We start from the raw sequence: 12,507 nt of genomic DNA, 5'->3' as shown, positions 1-12,507 counted from the left end.
CAAAGGCTAAAAACCTCTGCTCTATGGAAGGCTTTATTGTTCATGCTCCACCTAACTGTAGAGTTTAGCTGTTTATTTGTTTTTTTGCCATCCATTTCAGATTATTAATGCTTGCCTACATCAGAGAATCAGTGTTGAAGGGTAATCGCTCTGCACTATTTAGCCTGCCAACCAACAGTAATCACCTCCCACAGTTCCCTTTCACATTAATCAGAAACACTGGGCAGCGCTTTTCAGATAGATAAAAACTCCTTAGAGAATTTACTGGGTGAAAAGCATTCACTCCCGTGCTTCCCAGAATTTCCTATTCAAGTGAATGGAAGCTGCAGAAAGTGATGGTGGAGGCCCAAGAGAGAATAAACTAGCTCAAATACATTCATGGTCCATACAAAGACCCCTTGGATATCCTTTTCTCTACAAGTGTTTCTAAGAATGTTTAAAAATGTTTAAAAGGCAGTTCTATCACCAGCAGAAAAGTTACATTTAGAGCAGTAAGGACGCGCCATGCTGCACCAAGGAATATTTTAAAGAGATGGTTCACCTTTGAGTTCATTTTTAGTATAGTGTAAATAGTAATATTCTGAGATAATTTGTATTTGGTTTTCATTTTCTATTTTTTGAGTTATTTAGCTTTTTATTCAGCTGTTCTTCAGTTGGCAATTTCAGCAATCTGGTCGTTAGGGTCCAAATTACCCTAGCAACCATGCACTGATTTGAATGAGAGACTGGAAGATGAATAGGGGAAGGTCTGACTAGAAAGATGAGTAATAAAAAGTAGCAATAACAATAAATGTGGAGCCTTATAGAGCATCTGTTTTTTAGATGGGGTCCAATGAAAGCTGGAAAGAGGCAGAAGGGGATGGCAAATAATTAAAAAATATATAAAAAACAAATTGTGAAGACCAGTTAAAAAATTGCTTAGAATTGGCAATTCTATAACATACCAAACGTTGACTTAAAGGTGAACCACCCCTTTAAGGCATTTGAGAGGTGCACTAAAAGGGAGCATAATGTGCCACTCAACACTGTTTTCAATAATTATAATATATCAAGTGATAACCAGTATTTTATTTCTGCTTCAGTTGTTTAGTCTAAAAACCAGGGACATTTCCATGAGAAAAAGTCATAATCCTGGATTGTCCCTGGAAATCAGGTGCAGCTGGCATGACACAATTGAAATTCAAGAATTTAATGCTGGTTTAGGGAACATCAAAGTTTTACAGTTTTCCAAGCTATACCTTCTATTTTTCTTTTTATTTGTATAAATACAGCAAATGTCAGCAATTATACATAAATAATATGCACCATAAGCAAATCATTTAACATAAAGTGCACAAGGAGTATTTTTCAGCCCATCTCTTTCAGAGAATGTAAAGTGTCCAAAATTGCCTCCAGACTTGGAAAACATCCAAAGGTAGTAGTACTTGTATTTTTCAGGAACACCCACTAGAGCATTTTCAGTACCAGTAATGGCAATATCAGGCATTTCCTACTGAAATCAATGGGAGCAGCAGGAGGAGATTTACAACAACACCACATGTTGTTTCTTTCATTAAATACAGCTCATTTGTAGCCAAGTAATGTGATTTCTGTGATTCTATGTAAGGGTTAAGATGCCTGCTTTCATGGGTATAACTGTACAGTGTTTCTGAAAAAATTAAGTTATGTGCAGGGCAACCCAAAACCTGCAGGTTGGGACAACTTCCCCACAAGATTTCCGGGTTGCGGGCAGGTTGGGTTGAGATCTTCCTTCTACTCTTCCCACCCATGACCTTACACTGCTGGCTTCCTCCTGTGGAAGCCTCTATTTATAGGCCAAATGCCAAATTATAGGACAAATGCCATGCCCCCCTTTGTTGCATCAGAGATGGAGGGGAGGTTGGGTAGGGTTTTATAAATAGAGGGGTCTTGCCTGGTCGGGGTGGGTTTGGATTCTGAGCAGGCTGGTTAGGGTTGGGTGTGGGACCCATATCTGTATGGGTTTACTCCAGGTACATCAGCTTCTGCCTGCATTCCAAAAACATACAGGCATGTTAATTGGCTCCTGATAAAATTGATTTGATTCACTGCAGTAAATTAGCACTATCAGGACTATATAAAGATTAATAATAAAATTCAGTGGCATTGAGTTGGCGTTAATTAACCTAAAGCTTAGAGCACTCCATAATGGTTATGATTTGTGTTAATAAGATGTTAAAAATAGATAAGGTACAATAAATAACCACAGATTATTGACAAGTCTAGTATACGAGACTGAACACGTGAAGGGCAGGAGCTGTATGAGAATAAGACTGTGCAACTGTATCTATTAGTAGACTGTGCTCATAGTCAAATACAGATGAATTTATAGAGACAGACAACAGCACCTACTGGCCTCAATGCCTGACATCATTTGGCATGGACAAGACTCAAATGGAGCGTTCACTGAAATGAAGATTAATCAGCTTTGCCTAGGGATATGTGGCCATTCTCCATTAGAGATATACATTGGCATTTATTGATAGTACTTTCAGCATTCATTTTCCTACTAGACAGACAGTACATTTTCAGAAAAGTCAAGAGCTGATTGTGTTGGCATATGGTAGAGAAAAATGGCAGCACAATATCTAAAATGTTACTACTATGCAGATACCTGGTAAATTGGAATTAAATGTAACACACAGTCCACCTTAAATATGTATACACACCAACCCGCAAATGTAATAAAAGGCACAGGTGCAGTAACCTGTAGCAACCAATAAAATGTTGGTGACTGGTTGTTTTAAGTGACAGGAGATGTAGCAAACTTTGCACCTTTCATTACCTAACCCCAGAAATCTGCTACTGTGTGATCACTACGTACATTTTGCTCTGCACCAAAAACCTTATAAGCATATTAAAATCACACTAAAACAAAATGTCATCTCCTATACAAAAGTGCATAGGAGCCAGTTCCTGCATATCATGCCAAGCTAAGGGCAGAGACAGACGAGAATATTTGAGGAGATTTAGTCGCCCGGCGACAAATCGCCTCTTCTTCGGGCGACTAATCTTCCCAAACTGCCTCCCTGCCAGCTAGAATCTAAATCGCCAGCAGGATGGCACTCAGAATGCTTCATTTTCCAAGTCGCCCGAAGTTGCCTCACAAGGAAATGGTTCAAGGGACCTCTGCCATTGATTTCTACATGACCTCAATAGGTTTTAGCTGGATTTTTTTCGGATTCAAGCTATTTTCAGCTTCAGGGTTTAATAAATCTTGAAAATGTTGAGGTTTTTTTAACAAAAACCCGAAAAATTCGGGGGGGGGGTTTTAGCCCTAAATTTGAGTTGACTGAAAACTACGCTTGAAATTTTTTTTTTCAAGAAAACACAACTCGGCCTTTGATAAATCTGCCCCTTAATATGATCTTTAAAAACTGCCCCTTTATTGGAGTTCCCTATAGATCTGCTATGATCCCTGTCTAATGCTACTTTTAAAACACATTCCATCTATTTATAAAAGAGTATAATGAACTGGCACATTCTTGTTTTGACACCTTATGTCTCCTTTGGGTGAGTACTACTCACCCCACATATTGATATCACATCTCCAGTCACCACAGTTTACATGCATGAATTCCAACGTATCAAAGGTGAAAAAATGATTTGTATAGTTTACAGTTGAGTGTAATAATCCATCATATTTTAATCCTCTACCCTTAAAATCTTTTATCTATTACATGAAATTAAAGGACAAGGAAAGAGTTAAGCTGGCCATAGACGCAAAGATCCCTCGATTCCCTCGAGACCGTGTGTGGAGAGTCACAACATTTTTCGTCCGGCGGAGATCGGTCGTTTGGTCGATCGGACAGGTTAGAAAATTTCTGTCGGTTGCCGATAATATCTCTGCATGTATTGCCGATCATACGATTTTCAGTGGGAGACTGTCACTAGCTTTGTCAGACATAACTTTCGTACGATTGCTGTCAGGGGCAGAACATTGCTGATCTGTTCTTTTACTTATTTATTTGATCTGAATGGTTAGTGGCAGGTCGGGAGATGGGGAAGTCCGATCGTTCGAGGATTCGTACGATCGGATCTTTGCGTCTATGGGCAGCTTTAATCACTGGGGGTAGCCAATTTGTTAGCTACCATCCAGCAAATATAATTACTAAGCTAAGACATCAGTCCAGTGATCCTCTTTGCTGAAAAATGCATGAGCTTGGTGTACTATTTTATTCAGAGCCTTGCCACTACCCTCCTAAGGATCTGAAACTGCACTGCACTGAATATAGATAACTAACATAATGACCACGAGGAGAACCAAATACTGGACATCAGCATTTGCTGATTTCTCCCATGACAGACTTCCTGAATTGGATATTGTTTTTCTGCAATGAAACACTAGCAAGAACTTTCATGTGGCAAATTCTACTTCTCCAAAAGAGAAAACACAAGCACAGCACTAAATGCTATTCCTTTCTTTCTCTTTCTTAAAAACAAGGCTTTTTCAGTCCATTTGCTTTGCATATCACATGAGCAACCTAGGAATGTACAGAAAAAGCATGACCTTGGCAGGGGTGTTCAAACATGCTTAACATGAAAGGGGATCTCCACCCAAAAGCTATTTTGTTAGTTTTCTTTGCATAATGAAACAAACGTAATGCAATGCAACTGGCCAATATATATAATAATATATAAAATGTTAGTGGTATTAAGATTCCTATTGAAATCAGTATCTGTCTGGCTATTTATATGTCTGAGCTTCTCAAACTATGTGTTCTGCACTCCTTTATCTATTGGCTCTAAAAGAATCAGAAGTAAAGAACCCCACAATTTCCCATCTTCTATTCCAAAATTAATCAACCAAAATAAAGTGCTTGTGCGACCGTGCGCTGACCCCATCTAAAAAAGCAAATGCTCTGTAAGTCTACAAGTGTGTTGTTATTGCTACTTTTTATTACTTTTATTACTTTTTATTACTCATCTTTCTCTTCAGGTTCACTAATATTCCTATCCCAGTCTTTTATTCAAATCAAAGCATGGTTGCTAAGTTATTTTGGAGCCTAGCAACCAGATTGCTGAAACTGCAAACTGGAGAGCTGCTGAATTAAAAGCTAAATAACTCAAAAATCACGAATAAAAAAATTAAAACCAATTGCAAATTGTCTCAGATTGTCACTATACATTATACTAAAAGTTAACTCAAATGTGAACAATCCCTTTAAAGGAACTGCTCCGTATAAAAAAGAAACCAGAGAAATGTTTCTAATAAATTTAGTTAGCCAAAAATGTACTCTATAAGGACTGGAATGAACAAATGTCTAACATTTGTCTAACATTTCTAACAGAACCAAACTTCCTGCTCTGCAGCTTTCTTAGTCAGTGACTTGAAGTGAGGCAAGGTGGGACATAGCATTCAGTTAGTTTGATTTTGAATCTGATCTGCTTGCTAAGGATCAGAAGCAAACTAACTTAAAGTGATACTGTCATGGGAAAAAAAAATGTTTTTCAAAATGCATCAGTTAATAGTGCTGCTCCAGCAGAATTCTGCACCGATATCAGTTTCTTAAAAGAGCAAACAGATTTGTTTATATTTAATTCTGAAATCTGACATGGGGCTTGACATATTGTCAGTTTCCCAGTTGCCCCCAGTCATGTGACTTGTGCTCTGATAAACTTCAGTCACTCTTTACTGCAAGTTGGAGTGATATAACCTGGTAGATATAAGGACAGCAATCAATAGTAAAATCCAGGTCCCACTGTGACACATTCAGTTACATTGAGTAGGAGAAACAGCAGCCTACCAGAAAGCAGTTCCCTCCTAAAGTGCTGGCTCTTTCTGAAAGCACATGACCAGCCAAAATGACCTGAGAGGCTGCCTACACACCAACTTGCTGGTTCAGGAATGAAATTTTATATTGTAGAGTGAATTATTTGCAGTGTAAACAGTGTCATTTAAAAATAATAACTACATCATAAAAATCATGACAGAATCCCTTTAACAGGTATGCCTCCCTTTAAGCTGGTCATACATAGAGATCTTCTGGTTTGGCGAGGCTGCCAAAAAATCAGCTCTCCCCGATATGCCCACCTTGAGGTCACAATGAGGAGAATATGGGCTGCCTACTTAATCTGTCTGCAGCTTATATCTGCCTGTGTATGGGGACCTTAAAGGTAGCCATAGACTCAAAGATCCGCTCGTTTGGCGACATTGCCAAACGAGCGGATCTTTCCCCGATATGCCACTAAACTGCATGGCTATATCGGGGGTAATTCGAACGTTCGGCCGTACGGCCGAACGATCGAATTACGATGTGCCAAGCGGCTCCGACGGGTCGGTCGGGTAAAAATCCAACCTTCCCGATCGATATCGTGGCCAGATATCGATCGGGAAGACCCGTCGGAAGCCCCCATACACGGGCAGATAAGCTGTCAAATCGGTCCAAACGACCGATATCGGCAGCTTTATCTGCTCGTGTATGGCCACCCTTCAGAGCTGCAAAGCAGAAAGTTAGGTTCTGGCTATCTGTTCACTCCAGCCTTTATAGATTACATTTTTGACCAACTAACTATATTGATAAAATTTTTTACATCATTAAAGGGATTCTGTCATGATTTTTATGGTATAGTTTTTATTACTACATGGTGTATATTGCATGTAATTTATTCTACCATTTATTTTTGAACCAATAAGTGTATTTTTTGTAATATTGGTGTGTAGGCAGCCATCTCAGGTCATTTTGCCTGGTCATGTGCTTTCAGAAAGAGCCAGTGCTGCACTATGGAACTGCTTTCTGGCAGGCTTTTGTTTCTCCAACTGTAGCTGTAACTGGAGGAGTTGCAGTGGGATTGTTACCATTTAGTGCTATTATTAGGTCTACCAGCAAGCTGTTGCCCATTGTTCTGCTGATGGGTTTCTGGGGAATAATGGGATAGTACTCCAACTTGCAGTAAAGCAGTAAAAAGTGGCTGACGTTTATCAGAGCACAAGCCATATGACTGGGAGCACCTTGGAAACTGACAACATATCTAGCCCAATGTCAGATTTCAGAATTAATTATAAAAGAAATCTTTTGGAAAAAAAAATTTCAAGGCAGGATTCTGTTGGAGGAGTGCTAATAACTTTTGCATGACAGAATCCCTTTAAGCCCTGAACCAGTACTTTTTGTCACAATACCTGGCCTTCAGTCTGCTTGTTATACTTGACGAGTTGGGTCGATGAGAGTGGGAACCATTCTAGTGCTGGTTACGTAGTGAGTACTCCTGTGCATATAAGACTCACTGTGGTTAAATCAATCCTTGTACGACAACCACATTGTGACAAGATGTTTGATTATCTTGCTGTGGGCCCTTTAGGGAATATACATTACAGTATCAAAATCTGACAATTAGATAAGTAGGAAAAAGAAATGCAACAAAGTCTCAAATTACAGAACATGGCAAGTAAATAAACTGTAAAGATTGTAAACTCTATGGGGCAGGGACCTCCTTCCTCTTGTAGCTCTTAATCTTTATTGCAACTATACTTTGTATTTATTATTGTAATGACCCCTGTTTGTTCTATAAATTTATTTTTGTACTGTACAGTGCTGCGTATAAGTAGCACTATATAAATAAAAATATACATACATACAGTTTCTCTCTGCTCAGTAACTTAAGAAATAATAAATTAGTCTGAAATGAAATGTGAATAGAGGAAGTCATCTTCACAAAAAGCATAATTATTAAAGAATTTTTTTAGGAAGACACACTTCGCTCACAGTATGTTACGTTATGCATAATACAATATTCACATATCCACAGTCCTGGTCAGATAGAAAATACAATTTTTATAGTTTTTTAATACTTTTGACTGTTTTTATAACGTTGAAGATTAGTTTTATTTTTCACCTGTCTCCCTGGAGCAGCTGTGGGGGGGCGTCACAGATTCTGTAAATTCTTCTTATTTGATACATTAGTTGATATATTTCTTATCTTTGTCCCTGCTGAGCAGAATCTGAGTTTCATTAAAGGCAGTTGTTAGAATTGATACAATAGTTGCTAACATGCCACAGATGCTGCTGAGTAATATATCAACTAATGTAGTAAACTGTAACTGTTCAGAGGCTGCATCTGGATTGCTGAGCTGCCAGACTGAAACCCCAGAGACAGGAACATTAAACTTTAAACTTCAATTTTAGAAAAACAGTAAACAATACAATTTGGAAAGCAATTGAACAAAATCTTTATGTCTGCTGTACTGAAAAAAAATCTTATGGAAGGTGAACAACCCCTGTAAATATATTTTAACCAGAAGTAAAAAGGCATTTGGCTGTCCAGCTGGTACTGATATACCATTCCTATATGGGTTATATGAAAACGGGACACACACACAGCCCCCACCAGCCGAATATATAGTGACAGTCTATGGCAGATTACAGCCGTCTATCTGGCATTTGCCGGAGCAGACAGATTGCCAGGTCAGGCCTACACTGTAAATACACACACACAGTCACCCTCACACAGGTGCATGCACATATCCCAGTCTCTCACACAAGCACATGCACACACATTCCCTCAGTCTCTCTTGCACATGCACACACAGATACTCATTCTATGTCTAACATACAGTGTCTTTCACACACGCACACACAAATGCTCTCTCACACATATACACACCCACACAGTCTCTCTCAATCACACACACATTCCCTCAACCTGTCTCAAACATACATACACACACAGTCTCTCTCACACACATATCCCCAGTGTCACTCTCACACCTACACTCACACATCCACAGTGTTGGACTGGCCCGGCGGGGCACTGGGAATAAACCAGGTGGGCCCCGACCCTCATGGGCCCCCACCCGGCCAGACCCCCTCTCCTGATGATAAGTACTACAAAAAAAATGTTTCTTTTTCGGCACCGTGCTCTGAACAGCAGTTTACGCATGTGCAGGGTGAAGTTAGTGTGGGCTCGCCGAGCTGAGCGCACATCACAGTGGTGGGGCAGCGTTCGCGCATGCATGCCGAGCGCGCTTTCACAGTAAGGAGGCGACGGGGGGAAGCAGGGAAGGAGGTGGCGGGGGGCCCTGGACAGCAGTCCCGGTGGGCCCAGGGGCCCCCAGTCCGACCCTGCACATCCACCCACACACAGTCTCTCTCTATCACACACTCCCCTGCTGTCCCTCTCTCAAATCTACACACAGTCTCTCTCACAAACATATATACCCAGCGTTTCTCTCTCTCACACATTTACAGTATACATCCACACACAGTCTCTTTCTCACACATAGGGGTATATTTATCAAAGAGTGAAGTTAGAGATCACCACAGTCAGCTAGAGTGAAATACCCCATAGAGAGAAACACGCAAATTACTTCTCCCCCACACCGAGGCAGAGCCATTCTCTAACTAACAGTACGAGGCTACAGCATCTGCCAGAGACATCTGCAATGTTTCCAGGAGAGACATGCAAAATCAGTAATTGCTGAGATCTTGGACACCATTCTGGGAACCCGGGGTACATATTCTAACCCCCACTGTGTGCAATAGCAGATATGCGAGGCTCCAGTTGCTGTGTGAGATAGGCGTGTTTCATTTTAGTCCCTCCCAGGATGCAGTGAGAAAGGCAGTCATGTGATTTGGCTCATGAAGTGTTGCCAGCTGACTGGAGGGAGCAGGAGCTGGAGCACAAACAGCAGGTACAGGGGCGGTGAGACAACTACAGGGAACTTACATTGTCAAGCAGACACTGTGAGTGAAATATAGATATTTGCTTGGACTTTTGATCAGTTATGTCCTGTCTATAGCCATGTAGTTTATTCTTGAAGCATAACAACCAGCATCCAGTGAGTGACTACCAGCATCCAGTGAGCCAATAGTGGGAGTTGTAGTTTATAAACTGCATGTTGAACCCACATGCTTTATACTGTGCAATGGGTAATGCATTGCTTGGCTTCAAAGATGACAAACTATTGGAGCTGTAAATTCGATTTAAAATTAGAGCTGCATTATTTTATGCTCCTTTGCATAAAGCAGTAATATGGGGATAATTATGTTAAGGATGCAATGAAATGCTTGCAATCATTTATTTCCATTTTCTCACCTATACTTGTTAATTTTTTTTAAATATAACACTAAATAATATCACTGCAAAGGCTGACTTATTCATATTCTGTACAGCAAGCTGACCCTACAATAGCCCTCCTTCTCTGTGATGCCCCGTAGACAGATAGTTCTGATTGGTTCACAAGCACCTACTATACAGCCCATGTACAGGGAGTGCCAGCGGAGAAGAGGGAGCAGGACAGTTGAGGGGTTACTATATCACAGTGGAATAGGTAAATAAGGTTATATAAGGTAAATGAGGGCAAAGAAAGTGTCAGTATGTATTGGGAATTTGGACAAGTACACCTGGTGAGTTCAGGTTGAGCCTCTGTGCACACTTCCAGTTGGCTGCACTTTAGGGACCACTTCACGATGAATGCCTCTGCTTCTTGTTCATTCTAGTCTTATGGTTTTTTGTTTTAGATAGTTTTGGAAATCTAGCATTTCTAGAGCTCCAAGAATGTTACAGCTCATACAAGTGCTGACTTGGCTCATTGTATCCTTGACAATAGCTAACTGACTTCTGTCTAGGGTTGCCAGCTGGCCAGTATTTTACCAGCCTGGCTGGTAAAAATCATGGTTGATCCCAATGTTATTAATAGGGAATAAAGATAAATATATAGGAAGGCCGGTATTTTTTTCCAGAAAAGGTGGCAACCCTACTTCTGTCCCGAATGACATCAGGGAAGTATGATGTCCAAGGGGTTAGATTCATGTTGCATAGCATGACCTGACTCAGTCTGCACTTAGAAACTGCTGATAAAATTGCTGTAACAGCATGTCCCCATCCTGCCCAAATTTGGACAGTATTTGCAGTAGAGAACAGGAGACTGATATATCCTAAAATAATGGTCCTGAGAATCTCTCACTGTAGCTTGTTTTAACAGAGCCACATACCAAAATCTATATTTAATGTATGTCTTCTTTGTATATATGCATGCTCTGTTTTACCTGGGTGGTTCACCTTTAATTTAACATTTAGTATGTTATAGAACTACGCAACTAACACATTTTATTTATTTGCCTTTTATTTCTGACTATGAATCGTCACTTCGCCGATTTACTAACGGTCACTGGCATAATTTCGCCAAGAAGATAGACTCTGGCACAACTTTGCACTCTTCGCGTTCCTTTTTGAGGAACTCCTATCTACTCTATTGCACTTTGCCTGGTCTGAGGTGGCGAAGGTAAGTCTGGCGATAGAGGCAACGGTCAGTAAAATCAAAAACGTAGTGAATTTGCAAAGTAATGCTCTTTTTCCAGAGCGAAACTTCGCCTGGAGTAAGAGTTTGAAGTAGCGCTAGAGTCTTTCTCCTTCACTAGCGAATTTATGCCTGCGCCCGTTAGTAAATCGGCAAAGTCCCGAAATGACGTCACGCTGTAGAATTTTCGCTACGTTAGTCACTTCACCCTTTAGTGAATTTTGCCCCCAAGAGTTTCCAGTTAACTCAAATATTTGTATTGATTACATTTTTGCACTAAGAAGCACTGACCTGAAATATTTTTACTGTACATTGTTGACCTTTTCTCCTTTTAGTTCAGTAAAAAGTAGATTTCTTTTTTATAATGAGAAGCTATTTGTTAAGGATCATAGAGATTAATTTTTTTTATATTTGCAGGGTCATGGCATTTGCTGGGAAGAGATTGAAAGGCTTAATAGCTGCCACTTTTACCCCAATGACATCAAACAGGTAACTGATAATGATTCAATGCTACTGTATTTCTCTGCTAGAATGAAAATATCTTTACTTGGTTTAACAAAGCTCTTAAAGGGGTTGTTCACCTTTAAATCAACTTTTAGTATGATGTAAAGAGTGATATTCTGAGACAATTTGCAATTTGTGTTGATTTTTTATTATTTGTGGTTTTTGAGTTATTTAGCTTTTTATTCAGCAGCTCTTCAATTTGCATCTTACGCAATCTGGTAACTATGATCCAAATTATCCTAGCAACCATGCATTGATATGAATGAGAGGGACTGAATAAAAGGATCAGTAATAAAAAGTAGCAATAAAAATACATTTGTAGCCTTACAGAACATTTGTTTTTTAGAAGGGAGTCAGTGACACCCATTTGAAAGTTGCAAAGAGTCAGAAGAAAAAGTCAAATAACTATAAAACTATAAAAAAAATTAAAACCAATTGAAAAGTTGCTTAGAATTGGCCATTCTATAACATAATAAAAGTTACCTTAAAGGTGAACCACCCCTTTCATAAACTTTTAAAACGTACAGTTCATTTCTGTTATTTCCATTGAATGATTTAAAGTTATTTTATCTCTTAGCTAATTTATTGGTTTAATTTTTTGTTCCTTTTCAGTGACATCAACCTGGCGGCTATTGAGCAGTATGTAGACTATCTAGTTCAGAAACAGCATATAAGAAATATATTTGGTAAGTTTAACTGATAAACTAAGTTACTTAATTTTTAAACTGTTTAAAAAATGTAGTTGTGAC

At 39.5% G+C, this 12,507-nt stretch overlaps 1 protein-coding gene across 6 annotated transcripts in view; it reads left to right on the top strand.

The window, feature by feature from the left end:
- The window catches only part of npl.L (N-acetylneuraminate pyruvate lyase (dihydrodipicolinate synthase) L homeolog), a 61,484-nt gene that overhangs the window by 35,483 nt on the left and 13,494 nt on the right, over positions 1–12,507 (top strand). For 2 of the 6 annotated variants that reach the window (XM_041589434.1, XM_041589432.1), the window contains 2 exons: positions 11,672–11,743; positions 12,371–12,444. In XM_041589434.1, coding sequence (XP_041445368.1) covers positions 11,676–11,743; positions 12,371–12,444 — 142 coding nt within the window. In that variant the 5' untranslated portion in view covers positions 11,672–11,675. 6 annotated transcript variants of the gene reach the window in all.

Source organism: Xenopus laevis, chromosome 4L (assembly GCF_017654675.1).
Source record: "Xenopus laevis strain J_2021 chromosome 4L, Xenopus_laevis_v10.1, whole genome shotgun sequence".
Lineage (NCBI taxonomy): Eukaryota > Metazoa > Chordata > Amphibia > Anura > Pipidae > Xenopus > Xenopus laevis.
This window is presented reverse-complemented; position numbering and strand designations above follow the sequence as displayed.